The sequence below is a fragment of the Melitaea cinxia genome, chromosome 7 (genome assembly GCF_905220565.1).
Source record: "Melitaea cinxia chromosome 7, ilMelCinx1.1, whole genome shotgun sequence".
NCBI lineage: Eukaryota > Metazoa > Arthropoda > Insecta > Lepidoptera > Nymphalidae > Melitaea > Melitaea cinxia.
Genome location: NC_059400.1, coordinates 14788228 through 14807170, shown reverse-complemented (window position 1 = coordinate 14807170; position 18943 = coordinate 14788228). Strand labels below are relative to the sequence as shown.

At 32.5% G+C, this 18943-nt stretch overlaps 1 protein-coding gene across 1 annotated transcript; it reads right to left on the bottom strand.

Annotated features, from left to right (window-relative positions):
- Positions 1-9652: 9652 nt before the first annotated feature.
- Positions 9653-18696, bottom strand: LOC123655043 (allantoicase-like). Its single transcript, XM_045590889.1, has 8 exons — positions 18637-18696; positions 16675-16873; positions 15053-15133; positions 13093-13253; positions 12348-12504; positions 11413-11559; positions 10504-10682; positions 9653-10276 (listed from the first exon to the last, which is right to left on the bottom strand). Exons 1-8 carry the CDS (start codon positions 18694-18696, stop codon positions 10145-10147), a joined length of 1116 nt encoding a protein of 371 aa, XP_045446845.1. The 3' UTR covers positions 9653-10144.
- Between the last annotated feature and the right edge of the window lie 247 nt (positions 18697-18943).

The window sequence follows — 18943 nt, the reverse complement described above, 5'->3', positions numbered from 1 at the left end:
ATTTGTAATACATTAATATAAACCATCTATAATATAAAAATGAGTCGCTGAATGTGTTGCTAAGCGCAAAACTCGAGAGCGGTTGGACCGATTTCGCTAATTCTTTTTTTAAAATGTTCCTTGAAGTACGAGAATGGTTCTTACGGAGAGAAAAATTCAAAAAAAAAAATTTAAATTTCCTGAAAAAGTCTAAAAACAACACTTTTCTATACTCCCATACAAAAGATTTGTGATAATACTTAAAAGTCAATTTGAACTTTAATACCATACGATAAAGTTTGTGTTAGGCGATACGAAGTTCGCCGGGTCAGCTAGTTATTTATAAAAACAATTGTTGAACTATCGTAACTTCGTATGAAGTTAAGTCGGAGGCACACCGATACCGCGGGGTTAGGCTGTGTAACAAACTTGTTTAATTTATGATAATAAGGAATTGTCATTATTATTATTATTTATATTTATGTTACGAAATCGATCTAAACAAATGTCTCCCAAATCTTTTTGTTTCAAATAAATATCGCATGAACTTATTTTAACAATGCTGTGAATTTTAAAAGTGGTATTATCATTGAAAATTTGTAAACTAAAATGCTGTTATTTTGATGTTATTTTGCAATTTAATTATTTCACGTCGACCTTATATATACCTTGTGAGGAAATCGCAAGGTTACGACGAAATGTATAAGGTATAAAAAATACTTTATAAATTGACATTGATCACGGTTTACCAATTTAATGCTAATCAACGTTCTCTCTACTTGATTAAAGTTAACTGATGATCACCGTTAATACCACTGTTAGACAGTTGAATATTTTATCAGGCAGATTTCATCATGGCATCAAAATCAGTACAGCCAGTAAATAGTTATGAGGTAACACATAAAAAAAAAACAATCCAAATTGTGATCCTCTTTTTTGAAATCAGTTGAAAAGGGTCACAATGGAATAAAAAAATATTGACTTTGAACTTATCTATTGCACGAAAGTAGAAGGTTTTTAATTGAATTCTTGCAAAATGCAGTATTACCACTGCCAAGCTAGCCAACAATCGAAGTGTTAAATTTTTTCACTAATCATATGATAATAATAATTAGTTATATCGTGTTCTTAAGTTTTGACTTAATGCAATGTAATGTAACTTAAAATTTCAGGAATTCTAATATTAATACGGAACGATAATGTTATGTAACAGACTATAAATGAATGCATAGCGAGATACACATTCATATTTATTCAATGTATCGGTATATAATTCCATCGCAACCAATATAAATGAAAAAAAAAAACTACTTTTACGGTGTCGTCTACTTGCCCATGGGAAAGGAATATTTTCGTTTCAGGAAAATATATTTGTTAGCGTTTCCCATGTGTCATAGTGTATATTTTTTGGAACGTGACTGGTGTGGTTTCGATATTGACATCCAAGTTTCTTGGAACCAGACGTACGTCCCACCATCAAGTAAAATACTCTAATATTACATGCCGAGTGTTTATGGATGTCTAAAATCTATACTATATGTAATATGGTATCAGTTCAGGCTATTGCAGTCCACTGCTGGACATAGGCCTCTCAATCTTACAGAAAATCAGAGCTAAATAATACCGCTTTCGAGCAGTGTTGTGTTCCTGTGGTGAGTAAAGTGGCCAGAGCTCCTGCAAATGGTCAGGTGGTCAGTTCCTGGAAGGGTCGGTAAAGCGTAACCGCTAATCATCAGATGGGCTGTACGCTTGATTGCCGACCTAGTTGTATAAAAATATATATTTTAGAGGCATGTAACAACACGGTGCATTATTATACTAAGAACTATAAAAAAGGTAAGTTAAATATACGAACTCTTCAATTTTAATTTATGTTTGTACTGACTTCCTAGCGAGATGCTCAAAAGAAATACGACATACAAATCTGAATACTGTCGTACGGTTTTAATGAGAGACCTGCCTTTCTACGTAATATCAATTAAAGCTTTATAAAAGATATCTTTTTCTTTATGTAAAATATGGTGGTAATTGCACGGAAGTTTTGAGACATGTTCTAGAATGAACTGGTTACTATTAGTAATCATCATTAACCAATGCATACATTTATAAAATATTTATCGGCACCTTGATTTCGTGAAAATATACATATACTTATATATAATTATGTCTAGAATCCTTTGTATCCTGGCTCATAATATTAAGTAAAATTTTATTCAAATCCGTTTCGTAGTTCCGGCCACATTTTCAACCAGACAAACCTTTTCAAGGCCCTGTAATGTAATGGGTTCTGGCCGTTAATACTTCTATTTTGTAAAAAAAATATACTTTGTTAATGTGTGTGTTAATCATAAAACTATTTCAATGATGTATGTAGTTGTGCAGTATTATTTTTAACAACACTTTGCTTATTATTTGTTGTAATTTTAACTCAATAGAGTTAACTTAGACTAAGAGATGGACATATGTGACATATGTCGCGGATCTTTTCTTAGAAGTTTTAATGGTGATAATATTTTCCGTCATACATAGTTTTCGGGTAGGTTTAGCCATTTAGGCAGTGTAGGTAACGGTAGCTCTTAGAAAAGAATATTTTTCCCGTTTTCGTAACTTTTCTTGTGAATGCTCAGCTCCTATTGGTTGTAGCGTGATGCTATATAGCCTACACCCTTTCTCGATAAATTGACTATTCATAATTGTGTTTGCAGGCAAACGAAAAAAAAAAACGACTTCAATTATATCGACAAGTATACAACATAGGTAGATGAAAAAATAGTCAAGTAAATACGTATTATCAAAGATTACTCCAGTTGTAATCAGATCTCGGTGAAATTTAAATATGACCACATGATAAACATTAGCTTTCGATTAAATTAAAAATCATTAAAATCGGTACATCCAGTAAAAAGTTATGCAGATTTTCGAGAGTTTTCCTCGATTTCTCTAGGATCCCTTCATCAGATTCTAGTTATTTTATCATGGTACTACACCGAGGATATCTCCATTCCAACAAAAAAAGAATTATCAAAATCGGTTTATAAACGACGAAGTTATCCCCGAAAATACATTTAAATAAATATATATATACTAGCTGTGCCCGCGGCTTCGCCCGCGTTGAAATCAGTGTGTCACAAAGTTTTCCGGCAAACTTCCAGTGAAACTCTCATCGAAATCGGCTTAGCCGATCCGTAAACCTTCCCCTTGAAGCCCTCTCCCCATTGGTGAAACCGCATAAAAATCCGTTCAGTAGATTTTGAGGGAATCGATCACATACACTTTTGGGGACTTGGTTTTATAATACACTAACTGTTGCCCGCGACTACGTCCGCTTGGTTATGAAGACATGCATTATTATTGCATTGCACTATTAAGATGTTTAACGCAAATTATTTTTTCATTTCAGTCACTTGAAATGCTTATCACACTGAGTAACTTTTTGAAAGGCTTTAGTATAATTTAATAGTCATTTTTATAAAACCTCTCTATACACCACATTTTTGGTTTTATTTTCAGGCTGCAGTATAAATAACCTATCAGACGAACTTATAGCTGCTGTATATGTTTCATACAAACTATCAACCCCAATTAAACTCCCTTAGCGGTGGAATATCGCAAAATCCGTTCTTAGCGGACGTATACTAACTATAATCTACCGCCCTGCCAAATTTCATCTTTGTTCATCCTAGATGAATGGACCATCCAGCGGTTTTTGTGTTCTCGTGATGAGTGAGTTAGTGACCTTTCTCTTTTATATATATAGATTACGATGCATTATTTGGACACCTCCTAACCATCTATAGAACATACATTTTAAATTTCGAGTCTCTTACTTCAAAAACAAAGGACTTTCATACAAAAACTTCCAACCCCCGTTTTATCCTCTTAGGGGTCGAGTTTCGTAAAATCCGTTCTTAGCGGATGTCTACGCTCTATAAGAAAAATATTTGCCAAATTTCAAGTTTGTAGCTGTTATAGTTTTGGAGATTTCGTGATGAGTGAGTCAACCTCCCATCCCCCGTTTTAACCCCAAAAGGGAGTTGATTTCTAAAGATACGTTGTTTGAATACCTTCTCACTATATAAAGAGCATACATTTTAAAATTTTAGTCTCTTACTTTAAAAACATCGGACTTACATACAAAATTTCAACCCCCGTTTTATCCCCTTAGGGGTCGAGTTTCGTAAAATTAGTTCTTAGCAGATATCTACGCCCTATAAGGAATCTACCTGCTTAATTACAAGTTTGTAGGTGTTATAGTTTCGGAGATTTCGTGATGAGTGAGTCAACCTACCATCCCCCGTTTTAACCTCAAAAGGGAGTTGATTTCTAAAGATACATTATTTGAACACCTTCTCACTATCTATAGAGCATAAATATTAAATTTCAAGTCTCTTACTTCTAAAACATAGGACTTTCGTACAAACTTTCAACCCCCGTTTTATCCCCTTAGGGGTCGAGTTTCGTAAAATCCGTTCTTAGCGGATGCCTACGTCTCATAAGGAGCCTACTTGCCAAATTTCAAGTTTGCATGTGTTATAGTTTCGGAGATTTCGTGATGAGTGACCTTTCGCGTTTATATATATTATAGATATATGGTCGAATTGAATAACCTTCTCCTTTTTTTGAAGTCGGTTAAAAAATAATTTTTGATTTTGATTTGAAAAAATAGTTTCTGAGAATAATGCGTTGAAACAAACAAACAAACTCTTCAGCTTTATAACATTATAGATATGTACCTCTACATATTGAAATACGAACAACTTGAAGACTTATGCTTTTTTCGATTAATGATAAAAATAATAATACACATCAAAAGCATAAATACATCAAAGACATGAAAAGTAAAAAGAAAGCATAAAAATCGTCTTCCTGATAATATTTACTAAGCGTTGTATGCGATTGTGATATAAATTGATGTCAAACAAAGGTCATGTCGATTATGGAAAAGTGGCAACAAAGGGGACTGCCTTTACAATGTCACTCACAAACATGAGTATATTTAGAACCATGTTGTATTCAATATAAAATAAAAAATATCGACAATACTACGTATGTAGACTACAAAATATTAAGATCAATACGCGATGTAAAAGATAAATTAAAAAGTACTCATCAGATCTCAATTCAATTTACATTAGAAGCACCACCTTACTATTAAAAAAAAAATAAAAAAAAATAAAACAAAATTGGCCCACCCAATAAAAATTTCTGAGGCGGGTAGTAGGTGGCCTAAGTCCGATATACATATCGGAGGAGACTTGTCACTGCCGAGCATCATCACCGCGATGCTCGGCGACGACGAGTCCTGGACGGCGATAGTCTCCTTCTGCGAGACAGTAATGATCCAGAAGGAGAACGATGAGCGGATGAGAGAGGAGGCCACCGACGAGGCCTCCGTTCGCAGGCGACGAACGGAGGTGCGTAGGAGGCGCTACTTAATGCACCTCCAGTAACGCCCCTGTACTCGTGTCGGGCCGGGATGGGAACCCGGTCCTGCTAGACATGGCGTCGTCGGGATTGTTCAGAGGTGAGCCGGACAGTCCCCATGGAGGAGAAGTCTGGGCTTTTCGCCAAGGCCAGCCGGTCGCTGGAAGGATCCTGTTGCCCGCAGATCCGGGACCCTCCAATTAAAGCGGCTGAAGGCTCCCGCAGGGGTTTGGTCGGTAGTGCACCCCCAAGTGTTGAAGCCGACATACGGTCCAGGACTGCCTACCCGGGCGTCCTGGATATCACCCATAAATGGGTTCCCCTGCGTCTGTATTGTATTTGCTGTAATTTATCCAAGGCCTGTCTAGAAGGCCATCTAATACCTATTATTTTTAGTTTAGCGAAAACGAAATAAAAACTGCTTAAATAGCTCGTACATTTGACTTCAATTGTTTGATTGCCATACTTGAGCCTCTTCTGTAAAGGTATATGTGGATTTTTATTCAGGTAGGCTAATCTACCGTGGATGCGGACTCGGTTAAAAAACCGAGTTCAAAAAAAGGAAGTTCTAAATTCGACTGTATTTTTTTATGAATGTTAACCTCAGAAGCCACACAGTGTTCTGCCATTGCGTTTTCATTTAGGTACACCGAATTCGAGGTGACAGGCCAACAAGCTAGGACAAAGCGGACTAATCTCCCGCTTGTCTTAATTAATTCAAGAAACTGAATATGGTAACACACATTGAAAAAAAAAAACAGTTGAATTGAGAACCTCGACCTTATTTCGAAGACAGTTGATAAATTAAAATAAATTATGCTAAACGTATAAGAATAGTATATACTTATCCTTAGAATAGCAGCTGATTTTTTTTGTGAAATAGGTATATACTTATTATAGATAGATACATTTAACGAAAGACACTAATAGGGCTATATCATCATTATCATTACAGCCTATACAGTCCACTGCTGGACATAGGCCTCCACAAGTTTACGCCAAAAGTAGCGTGAACTCATGAGTGTTGCCCATAGTCACCACGCTGGGCAGGCGGGTTGGTGACCGCAGTACTGGCTTTGTCGCACCGAAGACGCTGCTGCCCGTCTTCGGCCTGTGTATTTCAAAGCCAGCAGTTGGATGGTTATCCCGCCACCGGTCGGCTTTTTAAGTTCCAAGGTGGTAGTGGAACTGTGTTATCCCTTAGTCGCCTCTTACGACACCCACGGGAAGAGAGGGGGTGGCTATATTCTTGAGTACCGTAGCCACACAGTACAGTAAAAGTAGTAATAGAGCTATATATAACCTTTCTTGATTTACAAAGTTTTTATATTTGTCACTAATATTTTGATCGTTGTTTTGTGGTAGTACACTACGAGTGAAAGAGTTACTAAAGCGGTCTTATATGGACCTGGCAGCGATCCAAATATGGTGGCAGTGACCGAGATGCGTTTTACGATCACTGCTTTGTTCCTAATTTAATTACATTTTTTTGTATCACTTTTTTTTGTAATGTTTCTTTGTGGTGTACAACAGTGTATTTATTATTATTTTTATTATTATTATCACATAAGTTTACCACTATTATAAATGAATATATATTGAAAGTTTACAAATAGAACGAAAAAGTCTGCTCTATAAAATTAAATCTTGTTATATGTTCCGCTGTGTGGTTATGGCAGTAAACAATATAACCACCCCCTCTCTTCCCGTGGGTGTTGTAAGAGGCGACTAAGGGATAACAAAGTATCACTACCACCTTGAAACTTAAACAGTCGACCGATGGCGGGATAACCACGCAACTGCTGCCTTTGAAAAATACAGGCCGATGACGGGCAGCAACGTCTTCGGTGCGACAAAGCTAGCCCTGCGGTCACCAACCCGTCTATCCAGCGTGGTGAATATGGGCAACATGAGCTAACTTGCGGAGGCCTATATGTTATATGTTAAGCAGTGGATTGTGATAGGCTGAATCGATATATTTGAAAAATACCAAAAATTTTACACATCTTTTGTCTATGTTTCAATCATTTTGTGCCTTGTAAAATATTGGTGCCATGATACTGAAAATACATTCATGCCACGTAATATAACACCCATTAACACGCAGCAATAATTTTCTTTGATAATTTGAAAACTTATTAACATATTAATCATCATCATTTTACGAAAACTCAAACTCATCGACTATCTCTGTAACTATAAATAAACTATACTTAGGTATGTATATTAATAAAAACAGAAAAAGTTTTTAGGAATTAACTTATTATTTGATATGTAAACAAACTATAATAGTTTGACAAGTCATCAATACCAGTGCGTGTCTCCGTTATCAATTTTATTTCTTGACCTATTACGTTCTGTTCCGACCGAGACCGGTCTAATATCAGTTGAGACTGGACGTCTTACACGTTTTCGTGATATAATATAATACTCGTATCTGGGGCGTTCCATTAGCGATTTTCATTGTTTTACGAAATTGTTAAATCTTTTTTTAATGATATTAATATATTATGACTTTAGTCGCGATACACTTTGTTAAGGAGTAACATGGAACTGAAACATTACTAACCGACTTCCAAATAAGGAGGAGGTTTTCAATTCGACTGTATTTTTTTATGTATTTGTTATCTCAGAACTTTTTATTGGGTAAACCGGTTTCGATGATTTTTTTTAATCGAAAGGTGGTGCATGTCATGTGGTACAAGAACAAGTACTTTTTGAGTTATATTTAATGATGCGTATTTGCTTGACTATTTTTTCGTCGACCTACGTTGTATTATACCGCATAGCTTTTCACTGGGTTTACCAATTTTGATGATTTTTACTTTAATCGACAGCATATGTTTGTCATGTCAATTTGATCAAAATATTATGAGTATGTTTGAGTTTTCTTTGATGATGCGTATTTACATGACGGTGCGTACACATCGTTGTCGTGACGCCATCTATCGGAACCCAGTAAAACTAGTTCGGTTCGGACTATCGATCCAATGAATGGAGGCGAAGCCCCGGTGTCGAAATCGAAGCCCCGATGTCGGAGGCGAAGCCCCGGTGAAGAAAGCCCGGGTAAAGGAGGGCAACCTCGAGGCCCGTACCCAGACAGACCCTCGGGCCTGTCAGGAAGACCCACAAACTCGATCAAATGATAATACACGGCCAGATCAACTAAAATGTAGTGAGCTATATTATCCACTGGAGGGCAAGAGCAGTCTATTCTTTATACATAATTCTGATGATTCTTATTTTAATCGAAAGCCGATGCTTGTCTTATGGTCCCATTTCAATTTGATCGAGATCTGATGAATGCTTTTCGAATAATCTTTGAAAACGCGGATTCACTTGACTATTTTGCGCCTACTTACGTTGTATTACTTGTAAATTTAATTGAAGTAGGTTTTTTTTCATTTGCAAGCAAAAACATGACGCTGCGTTGGCGCAAAGGTTACAGCCATGAATTGTACCTGTTGCGCTGGCGGTTGCGGGTTCGATCCCCGCACATGACAAACATTTGTATTGGCCATACAGGTGTTTGTCGTGGCCTGGGTGTTTGTGCAGTCCTTGCGGGTCTCTCCACCGTGCCTCGGAGAGCACGTTAAGCCGTCGCGTCGGTCTCAATTGTTATCATGTACACCTGATAGCGATCGTTACTCATAGTAAGGACTATATCCGCAGCGGAGCAGCGTGGTGGATTAAGCTCTGATCCTTCTCCTACATGGGGAAAGAGGCCTATGCCCAGTAGTGGGATATTACAGGCTGAATCGAAAGCAAACACAATTATTTCAGTATACAGTAGCTCATAGTTGTAATCATATCTTGTTTTTTTTTTAAATGTAATGGTTGCTATGTAAGTTTGGACATCTGATACTGTCGTAAAATTTTCAAGTAAAAAGTCTTATGTTATAAAATACTAACTGTTTACGCGACTTCATCCGCGTGGATTAAAAAAAAATTTTGTTCAGTTCGCAGAGTTACAATATAAATAAATTTCTAAAATAAAAGTAACCTAAGTTATTTCTTATTATATCAGGTATTTGGAATTAGAAAGTCCCGTTAAAATCGGTCCAGCCGTTTCAGATATTAATGAAATCGATTTGTAATGACACACACACTTTTTTAAGCATTGGAACAAGTTAATCTTCCCAATGAAAGTTTATATTTATTTTTAGTTGCTGCGTTTACTTAGAAAAGTTTTTAAAAATTGTATAAAACGAAGCAGGTATTGGATTAAAAAAAAATAAGATAAGTGAAATTTCGTAACGTGTTTATTCTTTATTAAAAATTAATAATACTTGTTAATAAATTCATTACACACACAAACACTTTTTTCAACTAGAAATACTCACAATTTTAAATCTTGTCTAATATTTAAATTTAATTTACCATCACAATTAATCATTTGAGACATTCATTAAATAATAACTTAGAACACTTCCATATGCAAAGAACCAACAATTGCTTATAAATACAACAAAAAAACAGCGAGATAACAACAATTTAATAAATCGAGTCTTGTTTTTTCTTACCCGTGAATAGCTTGCGTGTTGTAAATAAAACTTTCCTTACACTTAATTTAACAATTGTGCGTTTCTATTTGTGCAGCTTTATGTAGTGCGAAATAAAATAAAATAATATAATATTTTATTTTCATCCGTTTAACTGTGCAAACAGTTCAACGTAGCAAAATTAAGTGCAGTGCTTATGAAAATAAATAACGATATCTTATATTTAAGCGTGAAATAATTTAAAATATATTCGGCTCAATGTGTCCAAATGTCTTAATCCTGCTGATTCCACCGTCAGGCGCTATAGTCACTCGTATGTGAGAGATGACATCGGAGTTGCAGGAAAACCAGTGCTCCTTATTTGCAGATAACTGAAAACACAATGAAAATTAAATACGATTTTTAAATTATTTACGTTATTGGAAGTAGGTGTTCTATTTATTAATGTATTTTGTTTAATTACAAATAAGTATATTTTTTGCCTTTAACTTAAAAGGCATTGTATTGCCTACCTTAAAAATAGACAATGTATGTTAAAGAAAACTAAATTAAGCAAATAAAATATAAAATTCTTTGAAAAAATCACTATAGTTCGTACCTTACTGGGATTTAAAATGTTGTACCAATGACATGGTTTTTCTTCTGACCAGTCCTCATCCAGTAACGCTCCCTCCAATTTTATCGAGTCTGGAAAATTGCCTTTGAAATGTGCCGTATCAACGCAAATCTCTTTTATGGTTCCACAAAAGCCTAATTTGAAAACTGCCCACTCTTCTCCTGCAAAAGAAAACTAAAGTTTCAAACGGGTTTTACAAGTATTAACTGAGTTATATAAAGCGAATATGAAGTGAATTATTTGAATCATTTTCTACTATAATATGGAAATATTTTTATCATTTTAAATATTTGCAGTTAATAATTAAAACTTGTATATGTGAAAGGTTTAAAACATATCGTTACGAATATATTTTTATTTGTTTTATATCGTAAATATTATGAAAAGAATTATAGCATAATATTGAATTGTAATTGAAGTGTAATTAATAAGTATTGATGACGAGTTGGCGCAATGGTCACAGCACTGGTTTGCGGCTGTTGCGCTGGCGGTTACAGGTTCGATACTCGCAAATGACAAACTCCTGTATTGGCTATACAGATGTTTGCCGTAGTCTGGGTGTTTGTTCACTCCTTGTGGGTTTCCCCACCGTGTCTCGGCGAGCACGTTAAGCCCTCGGTGCCGGTTGTAATCATGTCCAGCTGATAGCGATCGTTACTCATAGTAGGGAATATATTCGCGAACCCGGATTGGAGCAGCGTGGTGGATTAAGCTCTATTCCTTCTCCTACATGGGGAAAAAGGCCTATGTCTAGTAGTGGAATAATACAGTCTGAAGCGCAAGTATTAAAGAATAAGACATAAATCAGTCAATATTAATACATTATTGAGACAATATTAAAACAAAAAGCACGTTACTGCAACGGATAGCTATTATTTCATAAATATTTACCTAGTACTTTTAATGTTCCATCATCTTTGGCTTCAAGAACTTCAGGTCTGTCTAATCGCCTCGCAGTTTCCCAACCATCTGCCATTGTCTCTCCTTTATTTGGCTTTATAATATTTCTCGGATGACCATAATGTGCATTGGAGTATCCTAAAATAAATAATCCAGATATAAGTTTTTAGTTTTTCTAAGATCGATTAGAACAGAAAAGGCCAGGAATCGTAAAAGTAAATTTAACGAAACTTGACTTTTTGAAACTGTGACTAAATAATTAGTTAAAATCTTATTTGAGCTTGTTAACTTTTTCGAGTGTTCACTTTAGACGATTCACAATTCAGATGCATAAATGCTATCGTGACAAAACGTCGTCTTAGAGGGTGTGCTTGCGAAATTGCAGCAATTCGTTTGGATCGCTACGGGATAGAATTTGTAAACGCGATACTATTACTCCCCTCGTATCTAAGCCTCGCAAATTTGCTCTCATAAATACGTTTCTAAAAATTGGACTTCATTTTCCTTTTGTTTTCTGACATATCTATACTACTATTATAGAGCTGAAGAGTTTGTTCGTTTGTTATAACGTCTCTAATCTCAGGAACTACTGCTCCAATTTGAAAAATTATTAAAGTTTTAGATAGCCCATTATCGAGGAAGCATAAGCATATATCATCACGCTAAGATCAATAGGAGCGGTAGTACTAATAAAGAATGATTCCAAATCAGGTATTTTTTCCTTGCGGATTAAAGTTAGCGTTGGACCTACTTGGACGAACTCGCGTGCAGAAGCTAGTAAACTATATATATATATATTCTCAATATAATTTGGTAAACTTTTAATTATTTAAAATGAGAACGTGCCTAATCCCTTAACTTTAGATACAATAATAACTGACACTTATCACTAAACTATGTAAGTAAACGTAGTTAATCAACCTTACCTAAACAAGTTGTTCCTGAGAGCATCGAAGCCAGATCAACCAATTGATCATGGGGTGGTGCTTCGGGCTTCGCTTCGCCGTAAACACGAAGTCTGGCGATTCCTCCATCGGGATATATGTTTAATCTTATATATGTCCACGATTCATCTGAAAGAACCTACAACAATAAAACAATTTAATTGTGAAAATGCAGAATTTCCCTGTATTCTCGCGGCGACGCGATCTATTATGTACAATTTGTAAGTCTTGTAGAAAGTTTAAAACTCAGAAAGCAAAGTTTTTAAAGTACCAATTTATATGTGTTTATCTCTCTCTGTCTTTGTGAATGGAAATATATATCTGACAATTTGCAACGGAATAGCGAATTAAGCTGTGAATTTTTAACGCTATTAATAAAAGACTTTTTTTGTTTCGTATTAAAACGATTTTACAGTTCATAATTACTGTAAACTTGGAAATTTATGGTTACTGTTATTCTTTTACGATTTCATTAACATTTTTCGTCAGATAATATGACTTATAATCAAGTCTTTTTAAATATACTTTCTAAAATAAAAATAAAATCTTTTTTATATATTTTTTCTATCCCTACACACGAACGACCTAAAAAACTGACCATACGAGTAACAGTAACATAAAATAATTATAAAATGATAAATGATGAAATTGCTTTCAAATCAATGAATCGATCAAACATTCAACAATAAATAAAATTCGAACGTCACGTAGAGAAAAACAAAAATACCTTCTGGTAGTTCATTCTGGACTCTTCAAAGCCCGGTCGCAGAGCCGTTATGGGGACAATTTCCTCCCATTTGTCAGACCTAAGCTGTTTCACCCGTTCCAAGTCACATTCGCTGCACGCTGACCCCATTTGCGTGTCCCTCCTCGGCAATAACGCTTCTTCTACATTTGGAGAAAATAATTAGCGGCGTTATTTAGAGCTTTGGATTATTTTAAGCTAAATTCTAAATATGTGTTCTATTTTCTTATTAGTTGAAATGGAAATAGCCAATCTCTAATTTTGTTTTCGTCAACAAATTATAATATTAATTATAACTATATTATAATATTTGTATTGTATTAAATATTTATGAGGAAGTTTATAGGTACTTGAGTACAGATCAATATTAATATGTTTTTATTAATATTCTCAAAATAAAATTTACACGGAAAAATATAAAAATGACAGAAATTAAAGAAATGTTATAAAAATGTATTAATAGCAAATATATTTTATTCTACGCTTACAATTTTATTTTTCGTTCTTATCTGTAACTTAAGTGATAACAAAATTTAAATATGCGGTATGAATAGCGTTATTGTTCATGATATCGCGTGCAAAGTATATCCGTTGACAGGCTTTCATGCCATTACGATTTTAACATATGAACTTAATCCAATAATATTCAGATTATAATAAAATGAAATTTCAGTTTAAAATAAAAGTCATAAAATATGAACGGTTTTATGTCTTTGTTACATCAAAGGCCGCTGCTAGAGTGAAAAAAAAAGTTATAGACTTTTATTAGGGTTTTAAATAAAATGTGATACTTTGAGGTATATCAATGACAGATAAAAAAAACTTATATTTGTATTTTTTGTGAGTGTAAATAAATTATGTACATGTAATTAATTTTTTTTAACTACTAGTCTATTAAAATTCATAAAGAAAAAATATTTTAACTTCTTTAAAAACAAATTTATAATAAATAAACATATTTATTTATATTTATTTATTATATTATTATTTAACTGAATTATTGTGCAACATTGTTCTCGTCGATACGATATATAAATACATATGAAATTACATAAATATTTTGTACACACAGATCATTATATATGTATCGTCTTCTCTATTAATTATTTTGATACTATTTTTAAAATGCTATCGTATTTTATTTTCTATCTGTATTCTGCGTATCTGATGGTCGTCATTAATATGAAATGCGTTACTCCTTCATTATAGTTGAAGAGCTAGACTTATTTTACAACGCTTTATATCTACTTCATTTAAATAAAGAACATTTGAACAACGAGACGATTACTTTTGTTACTTTTTTCAGTTTAGTAGAATATGTTTATATAATTTTATAATTTCAATGAAGGAAACTTTTTAATCTAAATTTTTGTAAGTAAAATTTACACTATGTTTTACTATACACGTAACAAACAGATCATATTTCGAATAATTTCATTAAAATTCGAAATACATTTGAATTTTTTATATCATAATTTTTCACATCATTGAATAAAAATTTCATAAACTAAAAGAAAGTAACCAATGTAATGGACCTATCGCACTGTGTAACTCTCTTTCTAAATAATTTTTGTGTCAGTAAACGTAGTAATCCAAAATTGTTATTATAAGCATGCTACTTATTCATCATGAGAATTATTTATCAAAGCTTTTTTTACATTTCTATATAACGGGATGTATTTGGAATAAATATTAGTCTTAGTTTTATCATATTACTTAATTTTGACACTTTATTCACGGAATGTGTTCATCACTTTCTAATTGCGTTGGATGTGTTCTTCGGATTTTAACGGTACGAATAAAAAATATGTAATTGTTTATGATTTATACAGCGATTCCTTCTTAACCAGCATCAATAAAATCAACAAATGCGTAAACATTAGGTTCGGGTAAGTTTATTTTATTGATTACATGTTTTAATAAATAAAATGGAGCTATTTACCTTCAGGCGTTAGTCGTGCTGCTTGGATGGAGTACTTCGGTGCATAGTTCCCAGTGAAGAAAGCTGTATCCACCAAGAGACCTAAAAATAAAAAAATAAAAATGTCAGAGAATAATTTTATTTTGAGGGTAGTGTACTACGTTTTGTACCACACGTTTTAAGTACCTACTTTAAATTTTAGTGTTATCTGTTTAAAATTAAAAAAAGGAATGTGAAATTCTTAAATTCGTTTTTTTTTGTAATAAACGGCTTTTGTTTTCATAGTTCACTTTTAATAATTACTACTTGTCACATAACTATTAGTCACTTGATGTACTCGTGTTGTTTGACGAATAAGAAAATTTGTCGCTATAATTAATGTGACCTTTCTTTTTTTTTTTGTAACATCAAGTAACACAGTATGGAAAAAAAATTATATCTAACTTATTCTAATCTAAGAAGACCTTGTACTTAATGTGTCACTTTGCAAAAAATAATTAATACGAGGTTATACTTATCTGTATTTTGGTGAGATAAACGTGAAATTTCGAAGGATTCTTTTATCGTTTTAAAGGCTTTAAATTTATTCACGAGTATTTTCTTTATCAGAAATTTTGTTGCGTGTTTTTCGTGATATTTATTAAAAAATTTGGGTTTTTTTTAAACATCGGTGAATAAATTTAAAAAAAAAGTTATCTTTGTTCCAGTTAAAGTACATTAAATTCGTTTTCGATAAATAAAAAAAAAAAACAATTAGTTAAATTTCTTAAAAATATAGTTTTGTCTGCTTTAAAGTATTTAAAAAAAAATATTCAATATTATTTAGCGGCACTATTCCGTTAATGAACTACATTTCGTTTAACATATATTTAATTAAAAACAATGTGTTAAATTAATCAAACGTCATCAAAGTTTTTGGAACAACGTGATTCCATGTTAACAAGAAGAAAAATTCTAGTGTGTAATCGCTGGCTAATCTAAAATAAAATTGCGTGATTTGTTAGCGTCTATGTTGCTGAGGAAAGGAACATTTCTTTAAAATTAAAGCTTATTTAAAAAAAAATCGTGCGACTTTTTTTAAATTGATATCTTTAGAATTACGAATTAGTATTTTGTTATTAAGATTATGATTTGTTACTGAATTTTTACTGACGTTAGGTGAAAGTTAGTGGGAAAATGTTACTTATCATTATTTTAAATTTTACATATTATTACATAAAAAAAATTACATATTATTATATAAATACAAATTTATTTCTCAAAATTATTCTATAATTTATTTTTTTATAGTTTAAAAAAGTGCTTAGCCCAAAATGTGACACACATTTGTATTGGCCATAAGATGTTTGTCGTGGTCTGGGCGTTTGTGCTTGTGTATTGTGTTTCCGGACCCCCGAAGGAAGAGAAAATCCTACTGCGGGCCGTTTATTTGTTTATTTTTTTATATTTTGATTATTAATACGTACATGGCTTTTTAATTTTAAAATGTGCTCGTATGTAATGTTCATAAGTCTCTATTTCTATTCTTAATCATTTTATGACTTACAAAAAATAACTATGGATTAGTGAAGCTTTTTACGCTTAGTTATACTTTTTAAATTATCTGTTATTGTTATTAAGTTTGACATAAATTAAAATCTCACCTCGGATAACACACTTGGTGGCCAGTTTCAGGATACACCAGTCATGGCCAGGTATTCTCTTTCTTCTTGTTTCCCACCCATCCATCCATTTCCCAAATTCCGTGTACTTATCCGCGATGAAAATTGGTTCAGAATCATTAAGCATATTTTCACATGGTGCGAAGAAGTCATCCGTCGCGAATACCACCGAACCACCGGCCTGTAATTTTTTATTGGTAAATAATCTGCGCATGTTTATAATATTATATAGACTAATATAATAAATATAAAATAATATATTCGACATAAACATTCCACATAAAAATGTTGTTAAAAAATTTAAATGAAAAATTTGCAGTGCCTTTCCAGAGTTCTTGTTTGAATCTGAACATTATTATGTTATAAAAAAAGTTTTTACACAACAAAAAGAACAAATAAACAATTTGAAATTGGAATTATACGGAGAAACTTCTGTTTTGTCACCTTTAAAGTTAACAAAAGAGGCAAATTTTCTATTCAAAAAAAAAAAAAGAAAACAAAAATTAATAAAGGGTTGGCAAATAATGCTTTTATTCCATCATTTTTATAGCTTCGAAAAGTCTGTTTATAAATAAAAAAAACATAAAATTTATATGGAACTTTCAGTTGCCTAAAATACATAAAATTATTTTTATGTTTTCCTATAAAAAGCTTAGTAATTGACTACAATTGATTTTCATATCAAAAATCGAAAATTGACAGAAATCATTAAATATCTTATACTATTAAACGAGCAATTCGTGTATATGTATGTATATATAATCTGAATCTCGGAAACGGCTCCAACGAATTTCATGAAATTTAGTATACAGGGGATTTCGGGGGATATAAATAAATCTAGCTAGGATTCATTTTTAGAAAATGTCGTTTTATTCCTGTTTATAGGCAATGGAAAAATGGCTACAATATCATTAGAATACAAATAGTATAATAAATTTCACAAATGTCAATAAAGTTGTAATAACTCAGGTGGTAAATCGACCGGTCGCGATCGATTGAAAATACAACGGTTCAAATCCTCAATTTTCCAGATCGATTATTATTTTTTCTTTTTTTTTATAATTGCACTCGTTATTTTTTATTTAAATAGCCAAAACATATTTTTAATATTATGTTGGTAAAATAGAAGAATATATTTAAATATAATTTCCAAAAAAAAAAACGATTTACTAAAAATACCGAGCTAAGCTCGGTCACTCACTATTACATTAGTTAAAATACTAAATTATAAGAACATTAATTTTTAGTTTGAGTAATTTATGCTTTTGTTTTGTTAATTTTTTTTTGTATTTAAACATTCTTTTATTCACGTAAATCCAAGAAATTTGGTAACAAAAATTAGCTATTTGTTTGAGTTTATGCATCATAACATTGTACTCTATTATTAAAAATATTACATCAAATATTTTATTCAGGAATATTGCTGAATACTTTTAGGAGTGTATATATATTCTAATATATAAAATTATCGTGTCACAGTTTTCGTTGCCATACTCCTCCGAAACGGCTTGACCGATTTTGATGAAATTTTTTGTACTTATCCGGTATCTATGAGAATCGGCCAACATCTTTTTTTCATCCCCCTAAATGTTAGGGGTAGTCCATCCCTAAATTTTATTATTTTATTTTTTAGACAAAATTTTTAATTTCTATTTTTTTATGATACAACATTAAAAAATACATACAACCCTAAATTTTCACCCTTCTACCACCAACCCCTATTTTAAAATAGCGTTTAGCGGCAAGACAACGTTTGCCGGGTCAGCTAGTATATATATATATATATATATATATATATATATATATATATATATATATATATTTAACATTATTTTACGAGTATTATGTGCACTCATACTAATTTAAAAATATTAAAGATGTATAGAATATATGACTTTATTAATAATCGGAAAAAAAAATAACAAAATAATAAATAAAACTTACGCTTAAGCTCGCAAATTCACTAAGTTCAGCAAAAGCGGGCACAATTTTCTTCTCGATCATTTTAAAAATATTTATTTTATTTTAAAACAAAAATTATTTTATTTTATTTTATTTTATTAATGAGTTAATTGGTAAAGAGTCAATATGTCACTGATCGGTTCTCCGCGAGACACTCTTATTTATTTATTGCGGCAGTACAATGTAGACGCATTAACGTTTTATCTATAGAAATACTGAGATCAATTTATTTAAGAGGTGAAGTACAGTCGATGCGAAAAAGTTTTAACGTAAATACGTTAATATAATT